Source organism: Xylocopa sonorina, chromosome 15 (assembly GCF_050948175.1).
Source record: "Xylocopa sonorina isolate GNS202 chromosome 15, iyXylSono1_principal, whole genome shotgun sequence".
Classification (NCBI taxonomy): Eukaryota; Metazoa; Arthropoda; class Insecta; order Hymenoptera; family Apidae; genus Xylocopa; species Xylocopa sonorina.
The window spans coordinates 6,720,931-6,739,876 of record NC_135207.1 but is presented as its reverse complement, the minus strand read 5'-3'; the positions used below and the strand labels follow the sequence as shown (position 1 = coordinate 6,739,876).

The 18,946-nt window shown below is 39.8% G+C and overlaps 3 protein-coding genes across 4 annotated transcripts; 2 read left to right on the top strand and 1 right to left on the bottom strand.

Moving 5' to 3' along the window:
- The first annotated feature begins 1,223 nt into the window (after positions 1 to 1,223).
- On the top strand, positions 1,224 to 10,277 carry Fasn1 (Fatty acid synthase 1). The gene is made up of 8 exons (XM_076907236.1): positions 1,224 to 1,416; positions 1,508 to 1,861; positions 1,965 to 5,113; positions 5,194 to 5,647; positions 5,749 to 7,602; positions 7,688 to 8,619; positions 8,806 to 9,042; positions 9,227 to 10,277. The coding sequence occupies exons 1-8, from the start codon at positions 1,302 to 1,304 to the stop codon at positions 9,329 to 9,331; spliced, it is 7,200 nt and encodes a 2,399-aa protein (XP_076763351.1). The 5' UTR covers positions 1,224 to 1,301; the 3' UTR covers positions 9,332 to 10,277.
- A 256-nt stretch (positions 10,278 to 10,533) lies between these two features.
- LOC143430808 (2-oxoglutarate and iron-dependent oxygenase domain-containing protein 3) lies at positions 10,534 to 12,666 on the bottom strand. The gene is made up of 5 exons (XM_076907235.1): positions 12,431 to 12,666; positions 11,839 to 12,276; positions 11,312 to 11,465; positions 11,126 to 11,252; positions 10,534 to 10,726 (listed from the first exon to the last, which is right to left on the bottom strand). The coding sequence occupies exons 1-5, from the start codon at positions 12,553 to 12,555 to the stop codon at positions 10,572 to 10,574; spliced, it is 999 nt and encodes a 332-aa protein (XP_076763350.1). The 5' UTR covers positions 12,556 to 12,666; the 3' UTR covers positions 10,534 to 10,571.
- A 1,920-nt stretch (positions 12,667 to 14,586) lies between these two features.
- Positions 14,587 to 17,584, top strand: LOC143430800 (serine/threonine-protein kinase ICK). Of its 2 annotated transcripts, XM_076907224.1 has the most exons (9): positions 14,587 to 14,742; positions 14,847 to 14,968; positions 15,030 to 15,242; positions 15,379 to 15,726; positions 15,824 to 15,988; positions 16,315 to 16,428; positions 16,512 to 16,772; positions 17,127 to 17,338; positions 17,445 to 17,584. In XM_076907224.1, the coding sequence occupies exons 1-9, from the start codon at positions 14,587 to 14,589 to the stop codon at positions 17,555 to 17,557; spliced, it is 1,704 nt and encodes a 567-aa protein (XP_076763339.1). In that variant the 3' UTR covers positions 17,558 to 17,584. The 2 variants fall into 2 exon arrangements, with proteins under 2 accessions (XP_076763339.1, XP_076763340.1); XM_076907225.1 differs by lacking the exon at positions 17,445 to 17,584 and having other exon boundaries at positions 16,512 to 16,782; positions 17,123 to 17,295.
- The last annotated feature ends 1,362 nt before the right edge of the window (positions 17,585 to 18,946 follow it).

Genomic DNA, 18,946 nt, shown 5'->3' with positions numbered 1-18,946 from the left:
CTTTCTCCTATATACGTAATCGCTGTGACGAGAAAAAGATATAGTTACTAAGACCGATATCGAATATCGATCGGCCATTGGGTCGTCAGCTGTTCGACGCGTACTAAAATTTCTAAAATTCTCTTCTTAGTTTAAATTTCATGTCGAGCGTTTAGTGAAAAAGTTGTGGCCAGTTGGCCGGTCGAGATTTAATAGCGTGAAATAATGACCTGACTCGGGCGTTGAGTTATTTTTCTCTAAAAATATATACATCACGAGGAAATGTACATAACATGTTCAATGTATCTTTGATAACATACAAAAATAGATCATATAAACATACTTTAATGTACTCGCAGGATACGTTTGAATTTTAAATGTTCGGTGTGTTTACTAGCGTCGATTTCCACGATGGTTGCACGTATTATAGAAAGTCGCGAGAAAATTGAAATAATGATAATTATTTGAAAATTCATTCGAAGGCTGGTAATGTTTACCTATTAACACCGATCGTGGATCAGACGAGGATCGAGACGCGTTGGGAGTACATTGAAAATTCTGAAATATGTATCGATATACGCTCATAGGCCGTTCCATAATACAGGAGGTTGAATTTAAAGGAGACAAAAGAAATAGCAGATAATTGGAAGGCTTCGAGTCCAGTATATCGTAAAATATCGTAAAGAGAGTATATTATAAAATACACGTGTACATGTAAATGTTCGCAAGAAGGAGAAAAACTAAGGAGAAAAACTAAGGAGAAAGAAAAGAGAAGATAACCTTTGATATGTAGCATCAACCGGATTCGAGAACGATAATCAAACAAACTGAAGGCAATTTTAATTAGATAATTATCGGGTATCGTTATTGGGCAACTAGGTGGGCAAATAGCGATACCGGCATCGCGCCGAGATGCATCTGGCACGCATAAAGTCCCCGTTAAATTGATTTATCTCAGAATGAATTCAATTGAAATCACTCAATTAATCACATGTCGGGAAGAGATAGGTAGTTACCGCGGTAATTTAATACAATTGCTGAGACGTCTCTTCAACAGGACTGATGATGGCCACAGAGCTGTGTCCTATATATTTACGAAATTTTGATCATAATTAACGGACCGATCATAATAAACATGTTCGTTCTTTTAAGAATCATTGAGATTTTAAGACAGAGATAGTAAAGTGTTTGAAATACGTGTTCCGTTAATCGATGAAGAAAATTCTTTTCAGGTACGTAATTTCGTGTCACCGGGCTCTTGCGTCCGATAAGTCTAGCGGAAATAAGTAAACAGAGAAGTCGATCGTAACAGATATACAATAATGCCAGCTCAATTTGAAAGTGCAAATAGCCCCATTGTTAGAGAACCGACTATGATGAACGGCGATAGTATACGTAACAATGTAAATGATGAAATTGTCATTAGCGGTTTCTCAGGTGAGCATCTCTTTTTTTATTAGCTGTTTTCAATCGCATATATATTTGCATTTTGCAATTGTTTCCTACGGATTTTTCATTTGCCCCCTAGGTCGTTTCCCAGAGTCCCAAGATATAGAAGAATTTAGACGCAATTTATTCGAGGGCGTAGATATGATCACAGACGACGGACGTCGATGGCCCAGTGGTTTATACGGGCTACCGAAAAGGTCTGGTAAATTGAAGGATCTGAAATCATTTGACGCCATCTTCTTCGGTGTCCACGCGAAACAGGCCAACTTGATGGACCCACAGTTGCGTTTACTCTTGGAGGTAACTTACGAGGCTATCGTAGACGCTGGTTTTAATCCGAATGATGTTAGGGGTTCCAAGACCGGTGTATTCATTGGTGTCTCGTCATCGGAATCGGACGACATTTTGACCAGAGATCCGGACGATATAAACGGTTGGTAGACCGATGGACAACAAATATGTATTGTAATAAATGCGTGTGTGTACACCGCATTTGGCTCGGTGCGGGGTTATCGTTATTCTTGGTTTAATTACAGGGTACGCGTTAACTGGTTGCTGCAGAGCCATGTTCCCAAATAGGATCTCGTATACATTCGACTTCAATGGACCCAGTTATGCGATAGACACCGCCTGTTCTTCGTCTTTGTACGCGATGCACCAAGCAATTCGTGCGATACGTAATGGGGAATGTGACGCTGCCATTGTCGGTGGTTGCAATCTCCTTTTAAAGCCGACCAGTTCTCTTCAGTTTCACAAGCTGGGCATGTTATCCCCGGACGGCGCTTGCAAGGCATTCGACGCTGACGGCAAGGGATACGTTCGGTCGGAGGCTGTGTCGGTTATCTATTTACAAAAGGCGAGGGATGCGCGCAGAGTGTACGCCACTGTTTTACATTCGAAAACAAATACCGATGGCAACAAGTCCGAAGGGATTACATTCCCCAGCGGACAAATGCAAAATAATTTAATGCGCGAGATCTATGCGGAAGCAGGCATCAATCCCGCGGACGTTGCCTACGTGGAGGCCCACGGGACCGGAACGAAAGCCGGAGACCCACAGGAAGTTAATTCGATCGCGAACTTGTTTTGCAAAGGCAGAAAAGGACCTCTGCTGCTTGGCTCGATTAAATCGAATATGGGCCATTCGGAACCCGCCAGCGGATTGTGCTCCATAGCGAAGTTGCTAATCGCCATGGAGTCGGGTGTAATCCCGGGCAACCTTCACTTTCAAAGTCCGAATACAGACATACCAGCGTTGAGCGACGGAAGCATACAAGTCGTAGACAAAAACACGCCGTGGAAAGGTGGCCTCGTAGCGTTGAACTCGTTCGGTTTTGGTGGCGCGAACGCGCACATACTTTTACGCAGCAACCCGAAACCGAAATTGTCGCCAGTTCTGGACAGCAAGCTGCCAAAGCTCGTCACCGTGTCCGGCCGCACCGAGGAGGCTGTGGATGCGCTTTTGAACAAAGCGAGGGAACACGAGAAGGACGACGAGTTCCTAGCCTTGCTTCATGATATTCACGCGAATAACATAGCGGGTCATCAGTATCGAGGATACTCCGTTATGGGGAACGTCAACTCCCAGGATGTTGGTCAATACGTTAACGAGAAACGGCCAATCTGGTATGTGTTCTCCGGCATGGGATCTCAGTGGGCAGGTATGGGCAAAGACCTGCTCTGTATCGACACGTTCCATAGAAGTTTAAGAAGATGCGCCGAAGCTCTGAAACCCGAAGGGATAGACCTAATGAATCTTATTTACAATAGTAGACCCGAAATGTTCGAGAACGTTCTACACTCGTTCGTATCGATCGCAGCTATCCAGGTTGCCCTTGTGGACGTCTTGACGTTCCTTGGTATCCAACCGGACGGTATTATCGGACATTCTGTCGGTGAATTGGGATGCGCCTACGCAGACGGTACGTTTACGCCGGAGCAAACGGTTCTGGCTGCCTACTGGCGAGGAAGAACCGTTTTGGATTCGAATTTAGAGCCCGGCGGTATGGCTGCGATCGGACTAAGCTGGAGCGAAGTGACCGCTATGTGCCCGCCGGATATTATACCAGCTTGCGAGAATGCAAGCGACTCGGTCACCGTGTCCGGTCCGATCGAATCGGTCAAGAAATTCACAGAGAAACTGAAGGGGGAAAACATTTTTGCGAAGCTAGTGGACAGCTCCGGCGTTGCTTTTCATAGCAAGTACATCGCACCGGTCGGTCAGAGGCTTCGTCCCATGCTGGAGAAGATCATACCAAATCCGAAGAAACGGTCCCCTAAATGGGTCTCCACGTCGATTCCTGAATCGGCATGGAACAGCCCATTGGCACAGCTTAGCAGTGCCGCTTATCACGTGAATAATTTGTTATCGCCGGTGTTGTTCCATCAAACGCTTTCCCACGTTCCAGAGAATGCGATAATGATCGAAATCGCGCCGCATTGCCTGCTACAGGCAATCCTGCGCAGATCGTTGGGACCCTCCGTGACCAATATCGGGCTGCATAAACGGGGCCATTCGAATAACCTTGGTTTTTTGCTGGAAAATATAGGGAAGCTGTACGTGGCAGGAGCGCAACCGCAGGTGTCAAAATTGTATCCACCGATCAGTTACCCGGTTGGCCGTGGCACGCCGATGATCAATTATCTGGTTAAATGGGATCATTCCGCGGAATGGAACGTGGCCAATTACGCTGCACTGTCCGGCTCTTCTGGTGAAAGCGTGGTGGAGGTAGATCTGTCGAAGGAATCGGACGCCTATCTAGATGGCCACGTGATCGATGGAAGAGTTTTGTTCCCAGCCACTGGCTATCTCGTAATGGTGTGGAAGACTTTTGCGAAATTGCGCGGGGCCGATTACGAGAAAATGCCGGTTACGTTCGAAAACGTGCAATTCCAACGAGCTACCATCATGCCCAAGGAAGGCCCCGTTAAGTTTCTGATCAACGTATTCATGGGCACGGGCGAATTTGAGATCTGCGAGAACGGATCCGTCGCGGTTACCGGTACAATTTCTGAACCGGAGAACGCGAACAAAATGCTGTTGAACGTGCCCGAGCCTGTTCACGGGGACGAACCTGATTTACTCGAACTGAACAAGAACGACATTTACAAGGAGCTTAGGCTGCGAGGATACGACTACAGCGGTGTCTTCCAGGGAATCAAGTCCAGCCACAATCGTGGGTTCACCGGCAAACTTCTTTGGCATAACTGGGTCTCGTTCATGGACACGATGCTTCAATTCGCGATACTCGAGAAAAATTCTAGAGGACTGTACGTACCGGTCCGCATGCAATACGCTGCCATCAATCCCATTGTTCACCTGGACTTTGTCAACAACCATAAGGAAGACGAAGGAGTTCCAGTCTACTCTTACGCTGACATCGGTGTCGTTAAATCGGGCGGTATCGAGATCAGAAGGATGAAAGCCTCTTTAATAGCGAGAAAGCAACAAGGTCAAACGCCTAATTACGAGAAATTTACTTTCGTACCATATGAGAATCCTCTGCCGCTTGTAGAGGATCCCGAGAAGGCTAAACTGTATGCTCTCACTGTGCTGTTGCAAATTGTCCGCGAAAATTCACCCGGTATAAAGGTAAAAGTAACAGAAGTGGCTGGAAACCGTTCGGTTGAACATCTGCTTGCATCTCACGTATTGGATATTCTGCATAACGAACCTGGGATCACTGTACGTTTTTTAGATTCGCGTATTTGGAAAACACCAAATTTTATTTACCCATTTTCATACTATTATTTCCCTTTTTCCAGGCTGATTTACAAGTAACATGCTCATCTGCGCACGAGCAGTACAGCAGCGTGAAGGCATTGGGTGCCAAAGTTGTAGTACGCGATGAACGAGTATCACCTGTTGGGCAAGATATGCATCTCGTGGTAGCCAGCAATGCGTTGAGCAGCAATTCATTGATTGTATTGAAGAATCTTGGCGAAAGCGTAAGACCTGGAGGGTTTGTCCTTTTGGAAGAAGTAGGTCGGATTAACGCGAATCTAATAGAAAGCGCAGCTCTTATTCCTGTTGCCCGGCAACTCGCTCCCGGGAAAACTTATTTGCTATTAACGAAGAAGGTAGAGAAGTCGGCGCCAATTGTTATGCAAATAACGGAGAAGAATTTCACGTGGTTGGAAGGCGTAAAGGCAGCGTTGAAAAAGGCCGCGTCGGAAAACCAGCAACTTATTTTCGTCAGCCAAGGCGAAGAGTTACTTGGTAAGAATCGTTAAGCTTGGACTTCTCTCGGAGTTTGTGAATTGTTCAGTTGGATTTCGTTGATCATTTCATTTCGTTATGTTCGATGTTGTTCGTCGCAGGTATGACCGGATTCATGAACTGTGTTCGTCAGGAAGAAGGTGGTGCAAACGCGCGTTACGTTTTCATTCAGGACAAGAATTTGCCAAAATTCAGCTTGAACGACAAATTTTACAGCCAACAATTGAACAAGCAATTATTTGCGAACGTTCTGAAAGGAGGTAATTGGGGAAGTTACAGGCATCTACAATTAGACTGGCAAAACGAAGCATCGTCCCTTCAAGTTGAACACGCCTACATTAATGCCTTGTACAGAGGTGATCTCAGCAGCCTGAAATGGATCGAAAGCCCGTTAAGTTACTATCAGTCGGAAAAGTCCCCGAACACAGAGCTGTGCTTCGTGTATTACGCGCCGTTGAACTTTAGAGATATCATGTTGGCAACCGGAAAGTTGCCACCGGATGCACTTCCCGGGAATTTGGCGAACCAAGATTGCATACTGGGTCTCGAGTTCTCTGGACGTAACTCGAAAGGGGAAAGGATCATGGCTATGGTTCCGGCTCGTGGTTTAGCGACCACGGTCGTGGCTGATCCTGGTTTCATGTGGCCAGTCCCCGATGATTGGTCATTGGAACAGGCAGCGACTGTGCCGGTCGCGTACGCCACCAGTTATTATGCTCTTTGCGTTCGCGGTTGTCTGAAACGCGGCGACAGTGTTCTTATCCACGCTGGTAGCGGTGGTGTTGGACAGGCCAGTATCTCGATAGCTCTGCACGCAGGTTGTACAGTGTTCACCACTGTCGGAACACAAGAGAAACGCGACTTCTTGAAGAATATGTTCCCTCAACTGACCGACAGGAATATCGGCAACTCCCGAGACACCAGTTTCGAGCAGCTAATCATGAACGAGACCAACGGACGCGGCGTGGACATAGTGCTTAATTCATTGGCCGAGGAGAAATTACAGGCTAGTGTTAGGTGTCTCGCGCAAGGTGGACGATTTCTTGAGATTGGTAAATTCGATTTGTCGAACGATACCGCTCTAGGAATGTCCGTATTCTTGAAGAACACTTCGTTCCATGGAATACTTTTGGACGCGATTTGCGAGGAGGACGGCCCAGAGAGGCAGGAGGTCGTCAGGCTCGTTAGCGAGGGTATAAAGAACGGCGCTGTTCGTCCGCTTCCTGCTACGGTCTTCTCCGAGCAACAGATCGAACAGTCGTTCAGATTTATGGCCAGTGGGAAGCACATCGGTAAGGTTCTGCTGAAGATTCGGGATGAGGAGGAAAAGCAGAAGGTCGTGCAGCCAGCGTTAAAGATCGTCCCGGCTATTCCGCGAACGTACATGAATCCGGAAAAATCGTATATACTGGTCGGTGGACTCGGTGGATTCGGTATGGAACTTGCGGACTGGATGATCACGCGTGGCGCTAAACATATCGTCTTAACCTCGCGGTCTGGGGTACGGACCGGGTTCCAATCGTTGAGTATTCGTCGTTGGCGCGAGGCAGGTGTAAACGTTCAAGTTTCCACGGCGGACGTAACTACATTGACCGGGTCGAAACAACTAATCAAGGAAAGCAGTGGGCTTGCTCCCGTCGGTGGCATATTTAACCTGGCGGCTGTTCTACGGGACGATCTAATCGAGAACTTGCAAGAGTCCGATTTCGTTGTGTCTGCGTTGCCAAAAATCACTGCGACTAAGAATCTGGACACTGTGTCGCGGGAATTATGTTCATCGTTGGACTACTTTGTTGTGTTTTCCTCAATTGTCAGCGGAAGAGGAAATCTGGGCCAGACTAATTATGGTCTCTCGAACGCTGCGATGGAAAGGATAATGGAGCAGAGGCAGGCGAACGGTTTGCCCGGTCTTGCTGTTCAGTGGGGAGCTATTGGAGATGTTGGTCTGATTTTAGGTAAATCGTTGCTTATACGTTGTCCGATGGTTATTATTATATGAACGCAACGAGGGGCTAAAATTGTTCTCTTTCTCTTTTACAGAGACAATGGGCGGTCATAACGATACAGAGATCGGTGGTACCATACCACAGCGTATACAAAGTTGTCTCGAAACGATGGATATATTCCTCCAACAGCCGCACCCGGTTCTATCCTCGTGCGTTGTGGCAGACAAACGGCACGGATCGGAAAGTACAAATAAAATTAGCATAATCGAAGCGGTTGCCAATATCCTAGGTATTAAAAAGGTGGAGACAATCAATCCCGCTATAAGCTTGGCTGATCTTGGAATGGATTCTTTGATGGGCACGGAAATCAAACAGGCCCTCGAAAGGAATTACGATATCGTGCTCTCGGCGCAAGATATACGTGTGCTGACGTTCGAGAAGTTATCACAGTTGGACACAACAGCGTCGTCAGAGTCGACAAATGTTATTTCCCCAACCGAAACCCCTGAACAGGTCAGCACAGATGAGTCTCTATTCGAGTTTTACGGTACGAACCTCGTGCCTACGGAAAGTCTCGTGCAATTAACGACAAAGAGTTCAACGGGACAGCCGATATTTTTCGTTCACGCCATTGAGGGTGTGGCTGCACCGTTCAAGCACGTGGCCAATGCATTGAAACAGCCTGCTTGGGGCTTCCAGTCTACAAAAAATACCCCGATGGATTCTATCGTACAAGCAGCTACCTTCTATATAAGCATCATGCAAAATGTACAGAGGAAGGGGCCGTATCATTTAGTAGGATATTCGTTTGGAGCTTGTGTCGCATTTGAAATGGCCCTTCAGTTGGAAAGCGCCGGTCATTCCGTAGCTTTAACTCTTATCGACGGTTCGCCTGAATTCCTGAAATTGCATACGTTGGAAATTGGAAGAAAAACTGACCAGGATACCGATACGGTTACCGATTCTCAGAAAAAATCCCTGGCATTCTTCATTAGGCAGTTTAATAGAAAGTTAAGCTCCCAAGAGGTAATTATTATATAGTTAACCATTTTTTCTTTTTTTTTCCCCTTTCCGTAGCCGACTCAACTTGCGTTGAAGCTGCTAAAAAAATTACACTACATTTTTCTCCAATGTTGTTTCTTCTAAAGTCCAAGTTTGACTAAGAACAGTCTATATAGTAAACCATTCGAACGATCGATTTCTCTGCTCTAGGCGTACATGATTCTGAAAGAGATACCTACAGTGGAAGAAGCATTCAATAAAATTGGAGAACTGGTAAATAACAGTCAATTGAAACTTGAAGATTTAAAGCTTGCCGCTTTATTGTTCCACAAAAAACTATTAGCTAGTTACTATTATAAACCAAAGACTTCTTATTGTGGAAATGTTACACTAATCAAGGCAGACGATAGTTTTATTTCTTTAAACCATGACTATGGTTTGGGAGAGGTAACTATACATCATTTAAATTTATGTATTTATTTTGATATAACGAATATTCGTATCGAATGACAGTTTGTGGAGTTGTACATACGATTTTCTGAAATCCATTTGCAAGTTTCAAAAGTTCAAAGAGATTAATTCTGGCTTTGCATGGTAATATTTTTTAATAATCATACAATTTTTTCCACAGATATGCCAGAAGAAAGTACAAATTATAAAATTACCAGGAAACCACAGGACCATTTTGATGGACACCAGTGCGTTAGAAATTGCAAAAATCCTCGAAACACAATAAGCCTAATGCAATTCAACTAATCTGGATCATTCTAATCTCAAGGAGAAATAGTTTTTAGTATCGAGATCAATACTTAAATGTACATAAATCTTGCGTACGTGTGTCCTAAAAAACGCAGAACGATGGAAGATCATCAAAACTTAATGTTTAATATTTAATATTGATTCTTATTATATTTCTTCTGTAAAATGTTCCTGTTGTACAAAATATTTCTCGCTCTCAGGTTTCTATGCGCATTGTTTATATCATCCGCATTATTAAGTTATATAGTCAATTTCTTTAGCCGTAAATGCATTAGATTACGAAATGAAAAAAAAAAGCAACAAGGAAAAGGAATAGTTTTCTTTTTGTAATAATTTTCGCATATGATAAATGGGTATTATTACAAACATTTATATGTAGTACACTTTTTTAAGATAATTACTATAAATCTTTCTAATAGTTATATAGTCGATATAATACGGTCGTTTATTAAATTTTATATTGTTAAAAGTCATTCCATATTTCAATTTTCTGAAAGACTATGACATTTTTACACAAGAGGAATATGTATAAAAAAAAAAAAAAAAAAAGAAAAGAAAAATATTTAATAAAAATAATAACGATCGTTGGATCTGACACATTTTTCCACTCTTGCACGTTTTGAAAGTGTATTTAAAGAAATGTAACAGAACGGAAACATTCCAGTGATAAACATCAACATATACATATACATGTATATTTAATTTCTATTACATTCTCACGATATATTGCACATAACATACTTAATGCTTTATTGAAAGCAGCCATTTATACTACACTTTTGTCATTAGCCATAAGAAATCAGTTTGTTAAATAATAAATACGTACATGTTTATAATTATTAAAATTTTCATTGATAACGTACTACAATATACATTTGTTATGCGTTATATATATCATATCGATAAGTAAATAAACGGCATCGAGCAATCGTCTATTAATTTATATAGATATATTTTGAAATTCGATCTCAATAAACATTATAATATTAGCGTAACACTTGTATATTTTTTAATATTACTACATATTGTATATTGATGTACGTATACATATTTAAAATGGCAAATATACATACACACAGACGAGGATAAAGTTTCTTTTTGCAAAATAAAGCGTTTATTTAAAGAGAAAGAAGAAGAAGAAGAAAAAAGAAAGAAAGAAAGCAAATTTTCGTGATAAAATTAAATAGGAATGTGTAACTTTTATTCATACGATAAACTTACTGTTTATCTTGTTTTGCTCGAAAAATTGGATCGGAAATTGCGGCGTTTGAATCACATGTAAAAGATACGGTTAAAGCATACCGAGTTCCCGATTGCACTTTCTCAACCGCGTGGACATTTTCACTACCTGATGTAAACATAGATACTCTACCTGCAAAGAGGAAATAAGCTTAAGGCATGTCTTTTTCTCTTTCATATATTTCATAAATTATTTCATATATATTATATGAAAATTATTATTAACTGTGGATGTATTAATGTATTTATAAATTTAAATGTGCAATAAAGGTATAGAATGCACAAAAAATATTTCTCCAGAGTAAAGTATAATACTTGAAGCATGGAATAAATCCTTCAAGTTTCACGCATTTCTTTTTATATAAAATTTTGATAACCAAAGAATATTTAGAGAAATATCAATTTGCATATCTAATGCAAATAGCCAGAATCTATCTCGCCGTCGCCGTTTTTGAACAATGCCAATCACTTTGACCGTGTCATAATTTTTGAACGGAACGTTAATTTCAAGAGGCAAACAATTGTAATTTACCTTTACGGGGTTCTATTATTGTTTTAACATTATTCTGATCGATGAACATAAATCTGCCTCCTTCGAAATCTCTCCCGTAATCATTTAGGTAAAGTAAAGTAGTATAGTGAAAGGACTCGTACGTTTCCTGTATGTAATAAATTTTATGTGACAAATGCGAAAATACAGACAATTATGCAATTATACCTTATCAACATGAGAGTGCCAATATTCATCGTGTATTGTTTTCGCAGACGCGTTTGTCATCCGTGAAAAGAATGTTGGTTTCGTTAAGTATATTTCATCCGATGATACTCCAAAATTGTGAGCCACCGCATGTTGTATCTTAGTCTTTGCCACTCTGTAAATATCGCATAACCATAAAATGAAAATCGATATTACGTAAAAGAAGGCTGAAACAACTTTTTTACAAATTTGTATTAATGATCTAATGGAAAACTTTAAAGTACACATTGCTTTCACACGAATTGCATCATAACAGATTAAGCAACAAATTTTATGCGCGGTTGAATTTTCTTCCCCATTTTCTCCCCCATATCATTTGTTGGTTTTTATATAGAAATTAGAAAGATGAGTTAATTATGACTGAAACAGAAATAACTATTTTTATTTGTTATCATATGTAAAACGTGAAAGAGGAATTTTTAAAGATAAATGTATATTGCAATAACGTCGTAATAGAAAAATTCTGAATTAACAAGAAATTTACATACTTGTAAATGGCAAAATCAGCATTATTGAATATCTGTTTTGCTTCGGGTAACGTGTAGATATCTATAAAGCCTTGACCTTTACTTAGCGCACCAGAATGAAGGTCCAATATACTAGCACCTCCATCGGAACCACCCAAGTTCAAACCACTGGTTGCTATTTTTAATAAAACGTCGGTTTCTGTTGAAGATACTAATTTATCCGTTACTACCCGTCCACATTTCTCAGGTATACATTCAGGATATTTGCTGCTCTCTGTTTTATAGTCGTTAGAGCACTCGACTTCGAGCGTACGAGTTAACAGAATCTCTTTCTGTTTTGCTAAATAAATTTCTTTACCCTGTTTACCGCTATACCAAATAATGAACAATGCTGGGAATATTAAAGCAGGCCGATACAATATTCTGTTACAAGGAAATCTCATGGAAGATCCAGATTTTCTGTAAAATAATATATACTTAATAATATTAGAAATTTGTACTAAAAGTTTGAGAAAAAACATCCGAGTTTTAAATGAACAATATTGTATACGTTAAACAAGTAGAATAATTACTAGCGGATTAATAGGAGGTAATGATCGAATTTGTTACATACAATTTGACATTTTCTGTCGTCTTTTCTTTCGCAGTTCTTCCAGTTTCTTCCAGTTTCTCTTGTTTCTGATTCATCTTTTCCTTTTCTACTTGCTTCCGTTTCCCTTTCTTATTTTCCTGCGACATTTTTTATTACGCTTATTCCTTTTAACGATACTGTGTTTTAACGATACTCGCGACAAGCTCCTCAACTTATATCGTATTCGATACTTTGACGAGGAACTATATATGAACCCCGATTAAACATATTTTCGATTTTCGAAACATTTTTCGATTTTCCATTAGCCTTGAGAACACAGCCTCGGGAATGTCTGGATGCAATTTTGTGCTTTACATTATCTGAAAAGTGGCATATTTACAATAGCGGCGAATGATAGCTATGTCGACGTCTTTGTTGTCAGTCTGCTGAAAATGGGCTGCGTATGCGCGAGATAAGTAATTGCTCGCGACGCCACCTGCACTTTTCTTCGCTCCGGTTAATCGAAACTTAAACAAAATAATTACATTTGATACATTGATACTCGATGTATCAAAGGAAATACAGTGAGATAATACAGTGTGAAATAAGTAAATATACAGGGTTAAGAAGGAATAAAAGGTTATATATATACTGCTTTTTTTCAAATATTTTTTTTAAGAACTAAATCTAAAGATTATTATTAAACTTTTATTAATTAATATTAATTATTCACTCGTCATAATCGATATAATTATATATACAATAATATGTGCCTGTTGATTACACGTTATCTTTGGAATAATTTCGTAGACTTTATTGGAGTAATAATTTCAGTTATTATAAATGTATAGTTAATGAAACCAAATAATTAATTATGTGTACAAATAATTAATTATTTTTGTAGGAATTGAAACGACCACTAATGGTTCAAGTTTCAGTTAGTATTTGTAACCATGACTACACGGGGAAGCATGGCCGCTCGATTAACAGTTTGGGAAGAAGCGTTGCGCAGAAAGGTAATCGAGTACGTGGAATGCTGATAAACCAGGTGATTTTCGTAGTAAGTATAATCCTAATCGTTATTATCTTAACAGGTCACATCAGCGATTCGTAGCACTTCCGGTTTCAATCATGTTCCAGGGAATTTTAATTCGCTTTTCGAATACGGAAAGTTTGAAGTTTCATCGCGCGTTCGTATCACGGTTAAAGACTTTACGAATGTTAGCAGATGAGCGAATATATTAATAATGATCCAAACAATCCATTATTCATGAAAGTATTAATATTCTTCTGGTTTTTCAACACATTTATATCACAATTGATTTTCTATAAATATTAATATTTCCGTATTTATTATCTATAATGTTTTATTTAGTAAGTAAGTAAGTAAGTAAGTTAGTTTGAAAAATAAAAAATCACAAGAGCTAAGAAAATCTATATCCTCGCATGTCTGACCGTTCGCAGACGTAGTCCGCATGCGAGCGTAAGAAAATGCTAATCTCGATGTGGCCTGGATTGCGGCAACACAGTTATTTGTTAACCCTACGAACTGAAGTCGTAACTGGGTTATCGCCGACGACTACTAGCAACTGTGATTTTTCGAAAATATATAAAAAAGAATAGTTTTACTATTAGAGAATTTTATGTTCAGAATTGCGCCGATCTAGAATTGGTATTTTTATTATCGGGCATAATTTGGCCATCGATCTTGAAAGTAACACAAGTGTGCACCGTTTGTTTGGTGGAAGTCGTACACGACGGTACCAGTATGCGTGTTTCATATTTCACGAACGGTATGTCAGCATTTCCGTTACCGAGTTGAAATGAAATTTTAACTCGCTGAACTTTCAGCCGATACATATACGTATATATATATATATACATATGTAATACGTAGCCTTCGCTCGAATCGATTTCGCGGTTCCTCTTATGCCAACACTCTTTCCTATGATCGTACAATTACGATGAATATGTATATACTTAAGAGGAATGTTTTATTCTTTTAATTTACTCCGTTGTTATAATTCTATCTTACTCGATCGTGTATCGTCGATAAAAATCAATCGCGCAAACATAGCAATGAAACATATTGGTTACAGAAGGGGTAAATTTTCTTTCAGAGATCAGAATAATATGATTCACTCAAAGTATTCTGATGCGGACGGTCAGTCTAGAAGCTGAATAAAAATATTGTAAAAATGAATCGGTACATCACGTTGAATCAGTTGGGCGACGGAACGTTCGGTTCCGTTGTTCTTGGAGAACGTATCGACACCGGGGAGAAGGTTGCTATAAAGAGGATGAAGAGGAAGTACTATTCTTGGGAGGAAGCAATGAACCTGCGCGAAGTTAAAGTAATGAAAAAGATAGATACGATAGATAGTTTTATGTAAATATAAATAAATAGAGATAGAAATAAAAATTTTCGTTGAAAAATGATTATGATTAATTATTATAGTCTCTGAAGAAGCTTAGTCACGCGAACGTGGTCAAATTAAAGGAGGTGATTCGTGAAAATGACGTGCTATACTTTGTCTTCGAGTATATGAAAGAGAATCTTTATCAATTAATGAAGGACAGGTAAGCAAATTTGTTGAAATGGTACATGTATGGTTTGTAAGATTATGTTGTGCATGGACAGGGATAAACTTTTCCCCGAGCCAGTGATCAGGAATATAGTATACCAGGTGCTGCAAGGATTAGCGTTCATGCATAAACACGGTTTCTTCCATCGTGACATGAAACCTGAAAATTTATTATGCATGGGACCAGAACTGGTGAAGATTGCTGATTTTGGCTTGGCCAGGGAAATACGGTCAAGGCCGCCTTACACGGACTACGTCTCCACCAGATGGTGATGCATATATTTATTTCTTCGTGAATTGTCATTGTGAAATTTCTTCAGAATTGTTCCATTGGAAATACAAACTTTACGTTTTTTACGTTTTTTTTTTTTTTTTACGTTCACACACAGTAAAAGCTCATTTCAGGTACAGAGCGCCGGAAGTGCTACTCCATTCGACGACCTACAACAGTCCAATCGACATTTGGGCAGTGGGCTGCATAATGGCCGAATTGTATACCTTCCGACCGCTTTTTCCTGGTAAAAGCGAGATCGATGAGATCTTCAAAATTTGCTCCGTAATTGGTACACCCGAGAAAGACGATTGGCCGGAAGGTTACCAGCTGGCCGCTGCCATGAACTTCAAATTTCCAAATTTCTCGCGCACGTCGTTAAGCGTTCTAATACCTAACGCGAGTCAGGAAGCAGTGGTGCTTATGGAAGATATGCTACAGTGGAACCCCATAAAAAGACCAACGGCCCAACAGTCCTTGAGGTTTGCACGAAAATTTACACGAGTTTCGATCATTCCGATCGAAGTTGCGAATAAGAATAGCTACAAAAGTCCGTGGTATTACCACGTTTCGTTCTAGGTATCCCTATTTTCAAGCGAACGCGTCACGTGTGGTTAATAGCAAAAAAATTGGTGTCACGTCCCAACGAGATCTCGTACTGAACAAAGTGAATCTTCCACCTCCTATTCCTAAATCGTTCAACTATCCTCAACAAGATATCCTTGGAACTTCGTTGGATACTAGGTGAATTTAATAGATGTGTAATTTATTAATTCTTAAATTACCTTTAAACGATAATTAACAACTATCTGTTTGCACGCTGAATCATTTTGCTCCGACTTGGAATAATTGTAAAGTTAATTTGTAGCATATATATGTATAGTTATAATAATGGTTTTGCTCTTTTCTACAGAGACTTTTTTCTTCTTCATCTTTACGCAGATTGATTCGAACAGGATTGCTTAGATTGCAAAACGGATCAATTTGACCCAGCGTGTATTATATTACATAATTCTATTGGAGCGTGCACACGAGAGATTAAAGCGAAAACATTCTATCTCCGCCCACAGGGTGCAAGAAAAATTGATGCAACCGCAGCAACAGCAATTGGTGCTACCTCTGTTGAACCATAACAGTTACAATCCACAAAAGTTGGACGAGGACGATTTTGCTGAACTCTTGGGGTGCGTTGCACCTATTCTCTCTCTCTCTCTCTCTCTCTCTCTCTCTCTCTGTCTCGTTCTACTTTAATCATTGAATTGTCCAGAAGCAAGATCGTTCCCGAAAACGCGAAGCTAGCACCAGAACGATTGTACAAAGAGAACCGTGCCAACTGGAACGGCAATTATTTGCCAGACAATCCGAGACAGAGCAGCTGGGTGCTGCCTGCGTGGAACGAGCCGTCTGCCATAAATTGGAATCAACCTGCGCAACCAAATGCAAAAAACGGTCGAAAAGCGTCAGCGAAACAGCACTACTTCAGCGTGGCACGATACGTAGCGGGGCAAACCACGTGTTTGTCGTCCAGGTATCGAAAGCTTCGAGATCTTTTAATGCAAATCCTGACGTTTTGCACGCTGATATTGGTATGCACGTTGTTATGCTGTCTGTTCAGGGAAAATCTTTATCGTTAAAATGTTTTACGTCCTTGTTTTTACGCACAACATTTTCCAGGCTAGACTTTTTTCTATATTCTACCTATTATTCGTTTCTATTGTAAATTGAAGGTGTTCAATAAATGAATTCGAAGAGTTTCGGCGAATCTATTTGTCAATCAATGTGTTTTTATATACAATAAAGATTTGTTAAATTTCAATATGTAAATAGTATGAGATTTTGTTTAATGATTTGTTGCTTTTTCTTTTTGGGCCGTTTGACGAAGAAACGGCGATGCGGACCCGAACAGGCACAGATTAATGCGGAACCTGGTTGGCCAGCCGATGGAGAAGTACGAAGAATTCACCGACTCCTTTTGGGTGCCTAGGAACTCTGTTGAGAATCAAGCGAAACAGTATTATCTTCCGCGGAATCGTTACATCAACGATCAAACATTGAGATTACCCTATCCAAGCGTTTATGGTACGCAAAACATTAGTGAGTACGCGAAATTAATTAATATTAAGTTTTTTAAGAGTCTTGAGTATAAGCCCTGACGGGTTTATTAATATAATTTTCTGTCGATATTTCCTCGATTCTATAGAAACTAGCAATAAAGGACCGCATCAACCAAATACATACGGAAGTATCCTGGACGCAAAAGGTGCCGGAAGTATTCACGGTCGAACGGACTGGGCTGCCAAGTACCCAAAATGACTGCTTCGAAACTATCACGTGTACATGTAACCTAGCGTAATCAATTTACTTAACTGTGATAGAACGGCGTCGTATCATTTCATTCCATTATAGGGGAAAGTCTGATGAAAGTTGCGAGCAGTTCGGTGACCTTTAAGAATGTAATCACTTTGTCGATTAATTATTTTTCAAGCCACTTAAGTGATCACACTCTTAAAAACAACTTTTGCTCGTATCTACCGCGCACCGATCTTAATTTATCGTAATAAGTAAAAACAAACAAAGACGAGAAGTTCGCATCTCTCAAATTTGTTAACAAGTATCATAATTATCTGTTGTAGTAACAGTATTTTGATAATACTTGCGATGTAGGAGGTGCAGTATCAACTGATGAGAGAGTATCATTATACTTGGATAAGATATATATTAAAGAATATTATATATATACATATATATATATATATATATGTATATGTATATACATATTTATTATTTGTACATATTGATTAAGTACGACATGGAGTAAATTCTGATACGCTGAAGGCTATTGTAAAATTCGATTACTTTTCCTCTTCTTTTTATAATTAACCGTACTCTTCCTTCTTTTTCGCATTTTCAAAAATTCAGCAATTTACTCCATGTCGCGTCTGACATAATGTTTAAGAACTGGACATTATAGTGAAAAATATGATTATCAAACGAAAGGACTCTCCGTATTTTCTACACACAATCTTTTAAGAAGCATTCTCTTATACTGTACACTCATAATCATATACCTCACTCATATACTTCACAATTCTAGCTTAAAACTGATTTTAATCGTCGTTGCGTATATAAATATTTCCCAATTACGTTCAATCCTTCGAGTATCACTTTCTCCCCTCTTTTTCTCTCTCCTCTGATAAATGTAGTTTAAATAGCCTAGCGGATATACCTTGGAACTTATGCAGATTTACGTTACGAATGAAAAACAATAAAAAATATACCGCTGTCGCGTAACGAATCATTAAAATATCTTCTTTTTTCCCTTTCTTCTGGAATCGTTTCATAAGAAAATATATCGGAAAGGAACGTGTCGTGTGAAAAGATTCGTGTAAAAAATTATTCCCTGTTGATGAAGGTTTCGCTGTTTTAATTTTGAAAACCTTCTCTCAACAACGATATGTTAAAAGTAAGAATATCTGATGATTGCTTAGAGATTTAAGGCTCTTCAGGTTCCTCTAAGACGCGTGCTTCTTAGAGGAAATAGTCCAACATTGCCTAGACATAGCAGTTAATTTCATTATCATGTAATCGTATATGTATATCTGTCTGTGATGTTTGCAAAGGAGGTTCCAACAATGACAATTGCGTAACAGTTTCTCGCTTCTTTGCGAGTCTTGAGGATCTTAATTCGTACTGCACTTGAAA